Below are 18,157 nucleotides of genomic sequence, written 5' to 3'. Positions count from 1 at the left end.
GTCCTCAGCTTCCCCCTCACAGCGCCCCATTACTATCCTCAGCTTCCCCCTCACAGCGTCCCATTACTGTCCTCAGCTTCCCCCTCACAGCGCCCCATTACTATCCTCAGCTTCCCCCTCACAGCATCCCATTACTGTCCTCAGCTTCCCCCTCACAGCGTCCCATTACTGTCCTCAGCTTCCCCCTCACAGCGCCCCATTACTATCCTCAGCTTCCCCCTCACAGCGTCCCATTACTGTCCTCAGCTTCCCCCTCACAGCGCCCCATTACTATCCTCAGCTTCCCCCTCACAGCATACCATTACTGTCCTCAGCTTCCCCCCTCACAGCGCCCCATTACTGTCCTCAGCTTCCCCCCTCACAGCGTCCCATTACTGTCCTCAGCTTCCCCCTCACAGCGTCCCATTACTGTCCTCAGCTTCCCCCCTCACAGCGTCCCATTACTGTCCTCAGCTTTCTCCTCACAACATTACTGTGTAAAAATACAGACAGAAGAACGGGAAGTGAGGATTTTTCAGAAGAAATAAGAACATTTAAAAGCAAAATAGAAGAATGAGGTAAGTGAAGGAAAACTGCACTAAGGGAAAGGAAGCTATTTAATGGGATTTTTTTTTTTTACAACCCCTTTAATCTAGGCTTATCTGTAGGCTAAAGTGGTTGTGAAGGGCTTACAACCACTTTAAGCATGTCCTCATTTCCTCACCTCAGATAGCTAGTCACTATAGATTTGAGTCCTTGACAGCTGAAAAGGGCTTGACCAGGGAAGAGAAGGAGCTCATCACAAAGTGGCTACAAGAAAATGGCTGCTGCCAGGTGGGATCACATGACACTATAGAGCATTAACAACCTGATCCCCCAGTGGCCATTTTGGATGCTGGCACCACACTGAAGTCACATGAAGGAAGTGGGTGGGGTATTTCTGGAGCAGATTAATGAAGGAAGAAGGAAGAAGTTGGTGAGTACGTCTCTCATTTTGTCTTCCCTGCTACCTACTCTAAACTCAGTGACATCACTAGGGTTGGTGTCACCCTGTGTGGTAAACCATGGTGTGTTCCCCCTCACAGTTACCCATTACTGTCCTCAGCTTCCCCCTCACAGCGTCCCGCTACTGTCCTCTGCTCCCTCCCACCCCCAGTGCACCCCATTACTGTCCTCAGCTTTCCCCTCACAGCGTCCCATTACTGTCCTCAGCTTCCCCCTCACAGAACCCCATTACTGTCCTCAGCTTTCCCCTCACAGCGTCCCATTACTGTCCTCAGCTTCCCCCTCACAGAACCCCATTACTGTCCTCAGCTTCCCCCTCACAGCATCCCATTACTGTCCTCAGCTTCCCCCTCACAGCGTCCCATTACTGTCCTCAGCTTCCCCCTCACAGAACCCCATTACTGTCCTCAGCTTCCCCCTCACAGCATCCCATTACTGTCCTCAGCTTCCCCCTCACAGCGTCCCGCTACTGTTCTCTGCTCCCTCCCACCCCCAGTGCACCCCATTACTGTCCTCAGCTTCCCCTCACAGCACCCCATTACTGTCCTCAGATTCCCCCTCACAGCGTCCCATTACTGTCCTCAGCTTCCCCCTCACAGCGTCCCATTACTGTCCTCAGCTTCTCCCTCACAGAATCCCATTACTGTCCTCAGCTCTCCCCCTCACAGCGTCCCATTACTGTCCTCAGCTTCCCCCTCACAGCACCCCATTACTGTCCTCAGCTTCCCCCTCACAGCACCCCATTACTGTCCTCAGCTTTCTCCTCACAGCATTACTGTCCTCAGCTTCCCCCTCACAGCACCCCATTACTGTCCTCAGCTTCCCCCTCACAGCGTCCCATTACTGTCCTCAGCTTCCCCCTCACAGCGTCCCATTACTGTCCTCAGCTTCCCCCCTCACAGCGTCCCATTACTGTCCTCAGCTTCCCCCTCACAGCGTCCCATTACTGTCCTCAGCTTCCCCCTCACAGAATCCCATTACTGTCCTCAGCTTCCCCCTCACAGCGTCCCATTACTGTCCTCAGCTTCCCCCTCACAGAATCCCATTACTGTCCTCAGCTTCCCCCTCACAGCGCCCCATTACTGTCCTCAGCTTCCCCCTCACAGCACCCCATTACTGTCCTCAGCTTCTCCCTCACAGCACCCCATTACTGTCCTCAGCTTTCCCCTCACAGCGTCCCATTACTGTCCTCAGCTTCCCCCTCACAGAACCCCATTACTGTCCTCAGCTTTCCCCTCACAGCGTCCCATTACTGTCCTCAGCTTCCCCCTCACAGAACCCCATTACTGTCCTCAGCTTCCCCCTCACAGCATCCCATTACTGTCCTCAGCTTCCCCCTCACAGCGTCCCATTACTGTCCTCAGCTTCCCCCTCACAGAACCCCATTACTGTCCTCAGCTTCCCCCTCACAGCATCCCATTACTGTCCTCAGCTTCCCCCTCACAGCGTCCCGCTACTGTTCTCTGCTCCCTCCCACCCCCAGTGCACCCCATTACTGTCCTCAGCTTCCCCTCACAGCACCCCATTACTGTCCTCAGATTCCCCCTCACAGCGTCCCATTACTGTCCTCAGCTTCCCCCTCACAGCGTCCCATTACTGTCCTCAGCTTCTCCCTCACAGAATCCCATTACTGTCCTCAGCTCTCCCCCTCACAGCGTCCCATTACTGTCCTCAGCTTCCCCCTCACAGCACCCCATTACTGTCCTCAGCTTTCTCCTCACAGCATTACTGTCCTCAGCTTCCCCCTCACAGCACCCCATTACTGTCCTCAGCTTCCCCCTCACAGCGTCCCATTACTGTCCTCAGCTTCCCCCTCACAGCGTCCCATTACTGTCCTCAGCTTCCCCCCTCACAGCGTCCCATTACTGTCCTCAGCTTCCCCCTCACAGCGTCCCATTACTGTCCTCAGCTTTCTCCTCACAGCGCCCCATTACTGTCCTCAGCTTCCCCCTCACAGCGTCCCATTACTGTCCTCAGCTTCCCCCTCACAGCGTCCCATTACTGTCCTCAGCTTTCTCCTCACAGCGTCCCATTACTGTCCTCAGCTTCCCCCTCACAGCACCCCAATACTGTCCTCAGCTTCTCCCTCACAGCGTCCCATTACTGTCCTCAGCTTCCCCCTCACAGCACCCCATTACTGTCAGCAATAATTGGGGCCCCATACAGCCTACCTCGTGGGGCCCCCATCACCTGAGGAGGGAGGTGAGATAAAGGGTGGAGGAGGCAGAAGAGGGGGTGAGAGAGGGACAGAGAGGGGGGTGAGAGAGGGACAGAGAGGGGGGTGAGAGAGGGACAGAGAGAGAGGAGGGGGGTGACTGAGTGAGGAGGGGTAGTGACAGAGAGAGAGAGGAGGGGGGGTGACAGAGAGAGAAGAGGGGGGTGATTTACAGGAAGGGGGCTGACAGAGCAGATGAGAGCGACCTTAGGGAGACACACAGCAGGCGGGAGCAGGCGCGATTATCCACAGTCCAGCCCCGCCTCCACATGTTACCAGCATGTTACTCCGCCGGGCCAATCGCAGACCTTCATGTCATGACCCGTTCAGCCAATCACAGGGCACCCGCTGGGCTCAGACTGCACCGGCACTGTATGCCCTGATACTGTAGCGGGCACGGAATGCACGGTGCCACTCTAGATGTTGCAGCCGGGGCCAGAGATCACTTCAGAGTGCAATGATAAGGAGTAGGTACCCCCTTAAATGTTTATGTTTAGTAGTTTGTGATCCCCCCATCATACCTTGGGGTCCAGTTGTGTGCCCCTTTTACGCATGCTGCAGAGGTCCTCCTGGCCGGTGTCTGCTGAGTAATCTGGTGTGGAGCAATGCAGGTGGGATATCACTCTACCCCGCACTGATGATGTTACTCTGACATACTCTGTCAAAGGTCTTGCTAGAACTTAGGCACCGGGCAGGACAGCCATGGCATCGCCCAGAGGCAGGAAATTCAGCTAATTATGGCCAACGTGGCTATTCATCTCCAATATTGGTTATCCTGGTAGCTGCACACTTCTCACTTTACCGTCCTTTTTTAGATCACATCCATCAGTCTCCAAAACGGAGCCTTCGCCCCGCTCTCTGACATCTGAGAGAAGCAACAAAAGAAGATTCCAGAGGTCATCAAAAAGATAATAGGACTAATCATGGAAGAGGTGAGCAGTGCCGAGAAGAAAGGAACAAGACGACTGTATGAATGTGTGTGTGTTGGAAGGTCTCATGATTAACTCCTGATTTCATTATTGTATATTCAGATTAGAGACGGGAGTGATTTTATTGTAAAAGAGGAGGATGAAGAGTTTGGCGTGAAGGAGGAGTTTTCAGAAGGACGCAAGGATCTCTACAAGGACGTCATGATGGAGAATCAACCGTCCCTCACATCACCGGGTAAGAGGAGACTTTATTGTAAAGGAGAGAGCAGTACGGAGGTTCCACCTAGATCCCCCATCATCTGATAAACACATAGAAACAATGGGCCAGATTCAGGTAGGAGATACGCCGTCGTATCTCTGAGTGTGAGGCGTCGTATCTTGGCGCCTGATTCAAAGAATCAGATACGCCAGAATTTGTCTAAGATACGACCAGCGTAAGTCTCCTACGCCGTCGTATCTTAACTGCATATTTACGCTGCCCGCTAGGGGCGTGTACGCTGATTTACGCCTAGAATATGTAAATCAGCTAGATACGCCTATTCACGAACGTACGCCCGGCCTTCGCAGTACAGATACGCCGTTTACATTAGGCTTTTTCCGGCGTAAAGTTACCCCTGCTATATGAGGCGCAGCTAATGTTAAGTATGGACGTCGGGCCAGCGTCAAATTTTCCGTCGATTACGTAATTTGCGTAAGTCGTTCGCAAATAGGGCTGTGTGTCATTTACGTTCACGTCGAAAGCATTGGCTTTTTGCGGGTTAATTTGGAGCATGCGCACTGGGATACTTTCACGGACGGCGCATGCGCCGTTCATAAAAAGCGTCATTTACGTGGGGTCACAATAAATTAACATAAAACACGCCCACATGTTCCACATTTGAATTAGGCTGGCTTATGCCGGCCTATTTACGCTACGCCGCCGCAACTTTGCTTTGTGAATACTGCACTTGCCTGTCAAAGTTGCGGAGGCGTAACGTAAATAGGATACGTTACGCCCGCACACAAATACGCGCTCCCTACCTGAATCTACCCCAATGTATTCAGTCAGTGTGTGTGTTTCCTACAGATGGATCCAGTAATGGGAACCCACCAGAGAGATGTCCCTGTCCTCTGTATTCCCAGCTAACAGTGGGGCCCAAACTGTAGGGTGGTGCACATTATTGTAAAGGAGAGAGCAGTACGGAGGGTCCACCTAGATCCCCCATCATCTGATAAACACATAGAAACAGTGTATTCAGTCAGTGTGTGCGTTTCCTACAGATGGATCCAGTAATGGGAACCCACCAGAGAGATGTCCCCGTCCTCTGTATTCCCGGGATTCAACACAAGAAGATCACACCATCCCCCACCATCATCAGGTAGGCAATTGAAATCTAGAAACGTTCAATATTCTTAGTTCTTCTGTATTTTAGGTTTTGTCAACTTTTTTTTCTTATTTAGGGTGAAAAACAGATGCATATGAAAGTTGAGTTTAAAGAAGAAACAAATGTGATGGGTGATCAGTCATCTACGGAAGCAAAAGTGATGGTAGAAAAGGAGCAATCTTCTTCACATGTCAGCACAGGTACTCGGAGTACAGAAACAGGACATATTTTCAGATGGAAAGTGATGGAGAATAGGGAGACCATTAAAGCATCCGGTAAGAGAGGCGACTAAACTAATAATGGTAGAGCAGGAAAGGGAGACTGGACTAGAAATGGTAGAGCAGGAAGAGGAAACTGGATTAGAAATGGTAGAGCAGGAAGAGGAGACTGGATTAGAAACGGTAGAGCAGGAAGAGGAAACTGGGCTAGAAGCGGTAGACCAGGAGGAGAGACTGGACTATAAGCGGTAGACCAGGAGGAGAGACTGGACTATAAGCGGTAGACCAGGAGGAGAGACTGGGCTATAAGCGGTAGACCAGGAGGAGAGACTGGGCTATAAGCGGTAGACCAGGAGGAGAGACTGGGCTATAAGCGGTAGACCAGGAGGAGAGACTGGACTATAAGCGGTAGACCAGGAGGAGAGACTGGACTATAAGCGGTAGACCAGGAGGAGAGACTGGACTATAAGCGGTAGACCAGGAGGAGAGACTGGACTATAAGCGGTAGACCAGGAGGAGAGACTGGTCAAGAGTAGGTAAAACTCAAAAGTAGGGATCACCCCTCATGGTCCTAGTCCCTGGTACGTCCCCAGCTGGGAGTCGATATAGGGTAAACTTTACACTGTGCAAGATCTTCGGCCACTCCAAAATGGCACTGCTGGACTCTGCAACTAAAAGCCAGAAAAAGAAATCCAACATTCTGCACATGCAAAATTGGCTAGAAAGGCCAGCAGCACCATTTTGGGTTGGCCAAGGCGCTTGCTTCGTGTAATGTTTAGGCTACAGTGCTTTGCGGCTTGGGACGTGCCAGGGATACTTGTTTTCATGGGGAATGTCCCTGAGAAACAGGGATGAATGACATCTTGCCATTAGAAAACTCCACCTCGATTCCTCAATATAACGTCATGTTCCCAACAAATGAGGAGGAGATACTGTACACCATATGAAAGGTCCATCTCCATTCCTCAATATAACGTCATGTTCCCAACAAATGAGGAGGAGATACTGTACACCATATGAAAGGTCCATCTCCGTTCCTCAATATAACGTCATGTTCCCAACAAATGAGGAGGAGATACTGTACACCATATGAAAGGTCCATCTCCATTCCTCAATATAACGTCCTGTTCCCAACAAATGAGGAGAAGATACTGTACACCATATGAAAGGTCCATCTCCATTCCTCAATATAACGTCATGTTCCCAACCAATGAGGAGGAGATACTGTACACCATATGAAAGGTCCATCTCCATTCCTCAGTATAACGTCATGTTCCCAACAAATGAGGAGAAGATACTGTACACCATATGAAAGGTCCATCTACATTCCTCAATATAACGTCCTGTTCCCAACAAATGCGTTCAGTAAGGAAAAAAATTGAGACTTAGAGGATGACCATAACAACATCATCGATGTATCTACTCCACAGCTAAATGTTCCCTATAAAGGGTCCATCTCCATTACTCAAAAAAATGCCATCAGTGTATGTAAACCATGACCCATAGTTGGGTTTGTGATATCTTTTCTTATAATGGTGTTATAATTGTACCTAATTCCCCAAAGATCTCTGTGAAACCATTGATTGATTTCTAGACTAGCATGCATAACGCAGTTAAATCTGATTATCAATAAAACCTTTACCTTCAACAGATGAACAAAGTGTCCCGAACAACTTGGAGAATCACCTTACTTTATCTTCAGACTGTAATGCAGAAGACAATAACTTTGGCCAACATCCTCCAGGAGTAGATCCTAATATTGAAAATATACATCCAAGACATAACCAGGAGAACAGATCAATGGATCCCTCTAACACCAAACCTTGTGCTCCTAGAATATCACCTACTGTTACAAGCACCGGTGAAAAGATATTTCCGTGTCCCCAATGTGACAAATGTTTTGGCTTTAGGCACAGACTTGTAAGACATCTCATGGTGCACACCGGAGAGCGGCCCTACATATGTTCAGACTGCGGGAAAACGTATGCACGGAAATTGGACCTTCTCACACATGTCAAGGTTCACAGCGGTGAGAGGCCTTTTACCTGTACGGTGTGCGGGAAAGGTTTTGTAACGAAAAGACAACTTAGCGATCACGAGCAAGTGCACACCGGCGTGAAACCATTTTTATGTACAGTCTGTGGGAGGGGTTTTGGATTAAAAAAGCGTCTCATTGAACACGAGCAAATGCACACCGGTAAAATGCCGTTTTCCTGTACGGTGTGCAGGAAAGATTTTACCACGAAAAGGGGGCTTATCGAACACGAGCGGCTGCACACCGGTGAATGGCCGTTTTCCTGTACGGTGTGCAGGAAAGGTTTTACCGCGAAAGGGGGGCTTATCGAACACGAGCGGCTGCACACCGGTGAGAAACCGTTTTCCTGTACGGTCTGCGGGGAGGGCTTCAGAGGAAAAAAGAGGCTGGTCGAACACGAGCGACTGCACACCGGTGAAACGCCTTTTAAGTGTTCCGAATGCGGGAAGGAATTTAGAACCAGAGGCGTTCTAAACCTACATCGGCAATCGCATGCGCGTGGGCAGCCGTATTCCTGTGCGCAATGCGGGAAACGCTTTAAATATAGCATCAGCCTTAGCCGACACAAGAAACTCCATGCACAAGATAATTCCTTATCCTGCTCGGAGTGCGGGAAATCTTTTACAACCAAATACGAACTTCGTGTTCATGCGAGATGCCACACGGGAAAGAAGGTCTTCCAATGTTCGGAATGTGAGAAATCCTTCTTATGGAATGCGGACCTTGTTAACCACCAGAGAGTTCACACCGGTGAGAAGCCCTTCCCTTGTTCTCTATGTGATAAACGTTTCTCCTATAAAGCCATCCTGGAGGACCATATAAAAGTCCACACTGGTGAGAGGCCGTTTTCCTGTACAGAGTGCGGGAAATGTTTCACTCAGAAAGGAGGCCTCAGAAAGCATATGAAATGCCACACCGACGAGAAGCCGTTTTCGTGTTCCGAATGTGGTAAATGTTACACAGCGAAAGGAAGCCTCGACTACCACATGAAAAGCCACACCGGCGAGAAGCCGTTTTCTTGTGAAAGGTGCGGTAAAGGTTTCATATTACAACATCAAAGTCTCAGACACCAGAAAAACTGTACGGGCGAGTGTCCGACTCCAACTTCAGAGTGCGAGACGTCAAATTTTAGGATTGTTGTACAACAAAAAGGTCAGACGGAAGAGAAGAGGTATCAATGCCTAACATGCGAGAAATCGTTCAAATGGAAAAACATTCTTGTTACCCACCAGAGAGTTCACACCGGAGAGAAGCCCTTTTCTTGTCCTGAGTGCGGCAGATGTTTCGCCTTTAAAAGAAACCTGGATGACCATGTAAAAGTGCACAGCAGCGTGAAGCCCTTTGCCTGTGAAGTGTGCGGGAAAGGGTTCATACAGCACCGGCACCTTCTTACACACATGACAAGCCACACAGGCGAGAAGCCATTTTCATGTTCAGAGTGCGGGAAGAGTTACAGTCGAAAAGACATTCTAGTCAAACATCAGAAGACAGAGGGTCACTGACAGTAGATAAACCATTACGGAGCGAGGATTGTTCCAGAAATTGTATCTTGAAAATTAGGGATTTTTTTTAGTTTACTATATCTATTTTTCTAATCTTGATATAATCTGTTCTACGGTAGTTCTTTGTTTCGTTCTCCCCCCCCCCCACCTTGACCTTGTGTAATAAACAATTGTCATGTTTAATCACTTGGAGCAGTCTTTCTCAACCTTTTCAACACAGAGGAACCTTTTGAAATAACTTTCCAGTCTCAGGGAACCCCCTGCTAAAAATTTCTATATCCAAAACTCGTGGTACATTAGTGTGATGGTCATTGGGAATAACGTTCCTTACACTTGTGGTTATTGGGAAGAATTACCCCTTTACGGAGCTAAAAAGATCAATGATGTCGGTGGGAACTTGCCGTATATACTCGAGTATAAGCCGACCCGAATATAAGCCGAGGCACCTAATTTTACCACAAAAAAAAATAAAAAAAAAGGGAAAACTTATTGACTCGAGTATAAGCCTAGGGTGGGAAATGCAGCAGCTACTGTAAGGCCGCGTAAACACGATCAGTCCAAACTGATGAAAACGGACTGAAGTTCAGTTTCATCGGTTCACCGATGAAGCAGACTGATGGTCTGATGTGCCTACACACCATCAGTTCAAAAACCGATCGAGTCCAACGCGGTGACGTAAAACACAACGACGTGCAGAGAAAAATTAAGTTCAATGCTTCCAAGCATGCGTCGACTTGATTCTGAGCATGCCCGGGTTTGGAACCGATGCTTTTGCGTACTAACCATCGGTTTTGACCGATCGGTTAGGCGTCCATCGGTCCGATTTTAAAGCAAGTTCTTAAATTTTGGACTGAAGGATAACAGACTGATGGGGCGTACACATGGTCGGTTTGGACCGATGAAAATGAACTTCAGTCCGTTTTCATCGGTTTGGACTGATCGTGTGTACAGGGCCTAAGTGGAAAAGAGGGTCAACAATGCCCATTTGCAGCCTCACTGTGCCCATTTGCTTGCCTCATGTACCTGATCTCCTGCTATGTCATGCATAGTCTTCCCACTGTGTCGTGCAGTCTTAACTGCAGTCGGCGGCCGTCCACTGTAACAAAGCCCCCGCCTCGGCCTTGTAACGAAACATCCCACACTCTGCTTGAGTGCTTTCTTCATATACCACTTCCTCCCAGTCCGGGCCGCACATAGGCAGAACGGCAATTACAGACCATTTCCCCCATTTTCCAATGTTTTCGAGGCTCTGTCTGGAAGCGCATGCGCAGAACTGCATATGGTCCCTGCAGCGTCCCGTTCTTAAGTAGGAGTAGTTTGTAAGTCGGGGACCCACTGTATAGATATTGGGGGTGCAACAGATCATCATTTATCCGAACGGGTCGCGGCGTTCGGATCGGCACACCACACGATCCATAGATTGCGGCCATAGGAAAGGCCGTGGCTTCGGCCTAGCTCCGGAGTGGCGGTCATCTTGGTACACCCGGCAGCGGTGGTCTAGGTGAGATGTGGGGAGATGTCAACATTACAGGGGGGAGATGTGGACATTACAGTGGGGGTGATGTGGACATTACAGTGGGGGTGATGTGGACATTACAGTGGGGGAGAGGACGTGGACATTACAGTGGGGGAGATGAAGTGGACATTACAGTGGGGGAGATGAAGTGGATATTACAGTGGGGGAGATGACGTAGACATTGCAGTGGGGGAGATGAAGTGGACATTACAGTGGGGGAGATGAAGTGGACATTACAGTGGGGGAGATGAAGTGGATATTACAGTGGGGGAGATGACGTAGACATTGCAGTGGGGGAGATGAAGTGGATATTACAGTGGGGGAGATGACGTAGACATTACAGTGGGGGAGATGAAGTGGACATTGCAGTGGGGGAGATGAAGTGGACATTACAGTGGGGGAGATGAAGTGGACATTACAGTGGGGGAGATGACGTAGACATTGCAGTGGGGGAGAGGGCGTGGACATTACAGTGGGGGAGATGAAGTGGATATTACTGTGAGGGAGATGAAGTGGATATTGCAGTGGGGGGAGATGTGGACATTACAGTGGGGACTATATATGGTGATCCAAAAAAGGAACTGATCCGTGACTCTGATCTGAGGAACGATCCGAACCGTGAGTTTTTTGATCTGTTGCACCCCTAATAGATATCAGATATTCCAACTGCTCACAAACACACAACGAGACGCTACTTGTTTGTCTGCTGAACATGGACTGTTTATTAGAACAAGAATACAAGTCTTATATACAGTAAAAGAGGAGGGAGTTCGCCCGTGATAGACGGAAAACACTGATTCAGTTTCCCAGCAGTGGTTCAGTGTTCCGTCTATCACGGACAAGGAGGAAGCAGAGCTTTGTTACGGTGGACGGCCACCGACTGCAGTTTAAGAATGCATGACACAGCGGGAGACTCGAGTATATAAGCCAAGAGGGGGTTGTTCAGCATAAAAAAATGTGCTGAAAAAGTCGGCTTATACTCTAGTATACAGTGGAACCTCGGATTGCGAGTAACGCGGTTAACAAATGTTTCGCAATACGAGCACTGTATTTGAAAAAATCCTAACTTGCTTTTGCGAGTGTTGTCTCGTAAAACTAGCAGAATTGAGGCCAAAGCGGTGTGCAGGAAACTGGCTTTGATATGCGAGTACTTTGAATTACGAGCATTCTCCTGGAACGGATTATGCTCGTAATCCAAGCTTCCACTGTATACGGCATCTAAGAGGCAGAAATTTCTGATTTGCTCAAGGAACCCCTAGCAATCTCTGGAAGATCCCTAGCGTTCCATGGAACCCTGGTTGAGAAATTCTGACTTGGAAAGTAATATTTTCACATTTCATACATTTTTTCAGCATCTCCATCGTTGGCTGCACCTCACTGCTCTGAATGGGCTGCCTAATAATGGCGACAGTGACCCATGCTTGTTCAATGTGTATTGGCATGGCCACTTGTAGTCACTGCTTGTGATGGGCATTGCCAGACCTGCAATAACCCAAGGGGAGCAATTGGCAAATGGCGAGGTTGGCCACATTGCCTTGACAGTAGGAGTGGCATGGTTAAATGGAACCTGTACCTACTCATTGTATACACCACACCAGTGGCTGTCAACTTGAAAAAGTAAAGGAGGCCTAAAATACGACCCCCAATGTCTCCAAAGGGCCACATATCTTATTTATTACATATAATGCTACAGAAAACCAGTGGCGGCTGGTGCTCAAAATTTTTGGGGGGGCGCAAACGAAAAAAAAAAAAAAACAATTGCAGCCTCACTGTACCTATCAATTGTCACCACTGTGCTGTGCCATCAAAACGCAGCCACCGTGCCATCAAAACGCAGCCACTGTGCCATGCCATCAACACGCAGCCACCGTACCATGCCATCAAAACACAGCCACTGTGCCATGCCATCAAAACACAGCCACTGCGCCATCAATTGTCACCACTATGCTATCAAACACAGCCACTGTGCCCCCAATTGTCGCCACTGTGCCCCCAATTGTCGCCACTGTGCCCCCAATTGTCGCCACTGTGCCCCCAATTGTCGCCACTGTGCCCCCAATTGTCACCACTGTGCCCCCACTTGTAGCCACTGTGCCCCCACTTGTAGCCACCGCGCCCAGTACCCCCCCCTGGCACTTACCTTTATGGCTTCTACGTCCCTCGATGTCCCTCGTCCCGCCCTCGATGACGCTTCAGCCAATCAGGTTACGCTCCTGCGTTCCTATGGACGCACCGCCACTTGCCACGTCGCCTGCCACACCTTGCGGATCGTCACTTGCCATGTCACCTGCCACACCTTGCGGATCGTCACTTGCCTGCCACCAGATACTGATTGTCACCTGCCACACGTTGCGGATTGTCTCTTCCCACGTCACCTGATGGGGATTGTCACTTGCCACGTCGCCTGCCACACCTTGTGGATCGTCACTTGCCACGTCACCTGCCACACCTTGCGGATCGTCACTTGCCACGTCACCTGCCACACCTTGCGGATTGTCACTTGCCTACCACCAGATGCAGATTGTCACCTGCCACATGTTGCGGATTGTCACTTGCCATGTCGCCTGCCACACCTTGCGGATCGTCACTTGCCACGTCACCTGCCACACCTTGCAGATTGTCACGTGCCTGCTAAGGTGGTGTTTTGATTGTCTCTTGCTTCTTTGTCCCAGAGTCAGGCAGCAGAGAGATAATGTAATCTCTCTGCTGCGTACGCTGCCTGCACAGTGAGTGAGGGCGGAAGTTACTGCAGGGATGCAGGGGCGGTGAGAGATGATGTCATCTTTCTGCTTCCCTGCCCGCTGGCTTGCTGATTGGCCAGCCGCCCGCTCACGCCTAGCCTGCTCCCACCCGCCCACACACTGAGCCACACGCCCGCTCCGACCACAAACTGAGCCGTCCGGTCTGCCCGGGGAGCCGCCCACTCTCTCATCCGCCTGCGGAGCCGCCCGTTCTGCTTGACTGGTTAATCTGTTTCTTGTTAAAAACAGAAATACACCAACTGCAGGACATGTAGTAGTAGTAATAGTAGTAAATCAATTAAACTCTGAATTTACGGGAGGAGAATACCCGTGTTGTGTGGAAAAAAAAAAATGATCACCCATGCAAGCCATATGGTGTTACCAACATCGCTGGTATAGATATAAAACAAAAAGTACCCCCCCCCCCCACCCGGTACTATTGGGACTTAAAAGTCACAATAGTACCGGGTGGGGTACTTTTTATTTTATATCTATATCGAAGGCCTCATTCACACTTCGGGCCGTTCGGGTCCGTCTGTCACAGACCTGAACGGCCGCTCCATGCATCGCTATGGAGCGTCGGATGTCAGCGGAGACATGTCCGCTGACATCCGACCCGCTAAAAACAGACGTATGGGGGCGGATGGGATCGGGTAAGAGCTGATGAAAACGGACATGCTGTCCGTTTTCATCAGATCGCTCCATAGGGGGACAGCGGTGCTCGACAAGCCCCTCCCCGCTCAGTGAGCAGAGAGGAGCTTGTCATCCGTCGGCTCAGCGGAGATCTGCGGACTGATCTCCCGCCAAGTGTGAATGAGGCCTAAACAATCACAGCTTATAAAAAATATCAACTTTTATTATACGTAACAGAAAAAAAGCGGTGTACAACGTTAAAAGAACGGATATATATAACTGTGGTAGATTCCATTCAGTGGTCCAAAAAAGCCCTCGTGTGTGAGAAACCCTTGCACAGTGAAGTGTTAATGTACAGAGAATGGTAGGGGCTAATCACAAACTGGCTACAACAAAATGGCCGCTGCCAGGGTGAGATCACATGACACTCTCTAACTGCTCCCCTGGTGGCCATGTTGGATACTGGCATCACACTAAAATCACATGGTGGAAGTGGGCGGGCCATTTCTAGGGTAAACTAATGTCTGCCCACAGACGAGGAAGAAGTTGTTGGTGAGTATGTGTCTTATTTCATCTCTTCACTCCCCCGCCACACATCACACATCCTATTCAGTTGCCTTCTAGTTTATACGATGACCAGACATCCCCGATCTCCGGGGACAGTCCCCGGATTGATAACATGATTCCCGGTCCCCGCTTTTGTCCCCCCCGAGCGGCGCACAGCTGATTGCACACAGACACACGTAGCTGTGCTGCTGGCCGCTCTGTTGAATGAATGGAAGGAAGGAGAGGGGAGGAGGAGGCGGGTCCCAGCCTGAGACTCGTGGAGGAGCGTTCAGAGAGCTCACTGCAGCTACACCCGACTGTTGTCTGCAAAGTGCAGAGAGATTTACACGTGATGAAGAGCCACATTATTGAGGTACAGAGAGAGAAGGAGGGGGGAGTTATAGTATACAGAGGGGGGGAGTTATAGTATACAGAGGGGGGGAGTTATAGTATACAGAGGGGGGGGGTTATAGTATACAGAGGGGGGGAGTTATAGTATACAGAGGGGGGGGGTTATAGTATACAGAGGGGGGGAGTTATAGTATACAGAGGGGGGAGTTATAGTATACAGAGGGGGGGGGGAGTTAAAGAATACAGAGGGGGGGGGAGTTATAGTATACAGGGGGGGGGGGGAGTTATAGTATACAGAGGGGGAGAGGGGGGGGTTATAGTATACAGAGGGGGGGAGTTATAGTATACAGAGGGGGGGAGTTATAGTATACAGAGGGGGGGGGTTATAGTATACAGAGGGGGGAGTTATAGTATACAGAGGGGGGAGTTATAGTATACAGAGGGGGAGAGGGGGGGGTTATAGTATACAGAGGGGGGGTTATAGTATACAGAGGGGGGGGGGTTATAGTATACAGAGGGGGGAGTTATAGTATACAGAGGGGGGAGTTATAGTATACAGAGGGGGGAGTTATAGTATACAGAGGGGGAGAGGGGGGGGTTATAGTATACAGAGGGGGGGTTATAGTATACAGAGGGGGGGGGGGGTTATAGTATACAGAGGGGGGAGTTATAGTATACAGAGGGGGGAGTTATAGTATACAGAGGGGGGAGTTATAGTATAGTATCTGTGGTGACAAGTGACACACTCGGGGCTTCCACTAAGTGGGAAGTGCATTATGGTGAGTTGCACTATTTCATTTTATATACCAATGTAATATAAGAAATAATGTGCTTCAATCATCCTGACACCATACCAACCATGGTGCCGTGATGATTGAAGCGCCAGCACCAGGTGTTTGGAGTATCTTTATCTGCTTTATTTTTATTTTTTTCCTTCTCTCTCTTTCTTCCATCCCTCCCTCTCTCTCTCTCTCTCTCTCTTTTTCTCCCTCCCTCCATCCCTCTCGTCCTTCTCCCCCATCCCTCTTTCATCTCAGACTCTAACCACACCCCCTTTTAAGTCATGCCCAATATTTAGTTTAGACCACGCCCCCTTCCCGCCCGCTACACCATGCCCACAAATGAATGCCCCGCCTCCTGATTATAATAAGACTCCACCTACAGACAAAAACGTGTCCCTATAAATTTTTTGTGAATGTTGGCAACTATGGTATAATGTATAGTAGTGTGAGTACAGTGTAGTGTAGTGTGAGTACAGTGTAGTGTGAGTACAGTGTAGTGTAGTGTAGTGTCAGTGTAGTGTGAGTACAGTGTAGTGCAGTGTAGTGTAGTGTGAGTACAGTGTAGTGTAGTGTAGTGTAGTGTCAGTGTAGTGTGAGTACAGTGTAGTGCAGTGTAGTGTAGTGTGAGTACAGCGTAGTGTAGTGTAGTGTAGTGTGAGTACAGTGTAGTGTAGTGTCAGTGTATTGCAGTGTTTAACAGCATTACATTTAGTGCTGTATACTCACTTTATTTTTGCCGCCGCGTCCTTTTTTGTTATTGTTGTTGCTCCCCTGCCCCTTTTTTATAAATTTTCAGCCACAGTTTGTCTTACTGCGACGCCGGCGTTCCTTTTTTTTCCCCCCGTTTTTCAATTTGTGTCATCGGCAGCCCTCAATTGTACATAGTTTATAGTCCACCCAACATCTCATTAAAAGAAGTGCATCCAATCACTAATTTACTATTATCTAATAAATTTGTGTACTAAACCCCCCCCCTCCCCATCATGTCTGGAAAGCCAACAAGGAGAAGCAGACGTTCCCATGCCACTACGAGGGGGCCAGCAGCATCTGTGTCCACAGGCAAAGGTGGATATGGTCCGGCAAGTTGCCAAGTGGGTTCCAGTGATGAGGATAGAGGGGATGCTGATGACGAGGTCACTGAGTCTACTTGGGTGCCTGATAGAGCAGAAGAGGAAAGTGAGGGGGAGGCACAACCCCAACAAGGAAGGATGGCCTCACGAGGCAGCCACCATGGAAGAGTAGAGAGTGGTCACCCTATAATGCCCTGGCCCACTTCCCAGATCTCAGCTGCCTGGGCCTTTTTTAGCATATGTGCAGCCGATCGTAGCGTTGCCATTTGCAATCTCTGCCGCAAGCAGATCAAGCGTGGCAAAAACACCAGCCATTTGGGTACCACATGCTTGACAAGGCATTTAACCTCCCACCACTCGGCCCGTTGGCAACAGCACCTGAAAGCCACACAAAAGAGACATAATTCTTTCATCTCCACCCCCGCTATATATCACGATGACCTCTTAGCAGCCTCCACTGACAAGGATGATGATCTAGCAAAGGGTGTCGCAGGTCCTTGCAACACGTCTGCCAGCAGCACACCACCAGCTCAAGAGTACAGCAGGCAAATTTTTCTGCCTCAGCTGCTGCAGCGGAAAAAAAAATACACACCCTGCCACCCACATGCCCAGCGTCTCAATTCCAGCTTGACCAAATTGCTGGCTTCAGAACTCCTGCCTTTGCATCTGGTGGATTCTGCCCCCTTCCGTGAATTTGCAGAATGTGCCGTGCCACAATGGCAGGTTCCCAGTCGCTATTTCTTTGCGCGTAAGGCCATTCCAGCTCTCTACCATCATGTGGAAGGCAATGTTTTGGCATCGTTGGGCAAGGCAGTCAGCAGCAAGGTCCACATTACTGCTGACACGTGGTCCAGCAAGCTTGGTCAGGGACGATATATTTCATTCACAGCACACTGGGTAACTCTGCTTGCAACTGGGAAGGATGCAGGACAGGGCTCAGTGCTGGAGCTTCTTTTGCCGCCACGTCTCCATACAGCTAGTGGTGATGATGGGAGATCTGTCAGCTCTACCCCCTCCTCTTCCTCCTCCTCCTCCATGCTTTCTTCTGCTGAATTGTCCTTTGAACCACCAGTACCCACTAAGCGCTCAAGGGGCTATACAACGAGTCAGGCTGCAAGATGCCATGCAGTGCTTCAGGTGGTCTGTCTAGGGGACAGAAGCCACACTGCAGCAGATATTCTTTCAGCTTTGCAGGTGCAGGCCCAGAGATGGTTAACGCCACGGCAGCTTGAGCCAGGAATGGTGGTGTGCGATAATGGCACTGACCTTCT

At 49.7% G+C, this 18,157-nt stretch overlaps 1 protein-coding gene and 1 long non-coding RNA gene across 2 annotated transcripts; both read left to right on the top strand.

The window, feature by feature from the left end:
• Nucleotides 1-865: 865 nt before the first annotated feature.
• LOC120910219 lies at nt 866-4,325 on the top strand. Its single transcript, XR_005741421.1, has 3 exons — nt 866-955; nt 4,015-4,131; nt 4,231-4,325. It is a non-coding gene; the product is annotated as an uncharacterized LOC120910219 (long non-coding RNA).
• A 1,125-nt stretch (nt 4,326-5,450) lies between these two features.
• On the top strand, nt 5,451-9,354 carry LOC120910003 (oocyte zinc finger protein XlCOF6-like). The gene is made up of 3 exons (XM_040321826.1): nt 5,451-5,486; nt 5,569-5,767; nt 7,362-9,354. The coding sequence occupies exons 2-3, from the start codon at nt 5,581-5,583 to the stop codon at nt 9,245-9,247; spliced, it is 2,073 nt and encodes a 690-aa protein (XP_040177760.1). The 5' UTR covers nt 5,451-5,486; nt 5,569-5,580; the 3' UTR covers nt 9,248-9,354.
• Nucleotides 9,355-18,157: the final 8,803 nt, after the last annotated feature.

Source organism: Rana temporaria, chromosome 8 (assembly GCF_905171775.1).
Source record: "Rana temporaria chromosome 8, aRanTem1.1, whole genome shotgun sequence".
Taxonomy (NCBI): domain Eukaryota; kingdom Metazoa; phylum Chordata; class Amphibia; order Anura; family Ranidae; genus Rana; species Rana temporaria.
The sequence above is the reverse complement of the archived record's forward strand: the minus strand, read 5'-3'. Positions and strand labels throughout refer to the sequence as shown.

Coding starts and splice junctions, on each gene's coding strand:
- LOC120910003 (XM_040321826.1), top strand. CDS start 5,581: ATGCATATGAAAGTTGAGTTTAAAGAAGAAACAAATGTGATGGGTGAT. Junction 5,768..7,361: donor GGAGACCATTAAAGCATCCG/GTAAGAGAGGCG, acceptor TACCTTCAACAG/ATGAACAAAGTGTCCCGAAC.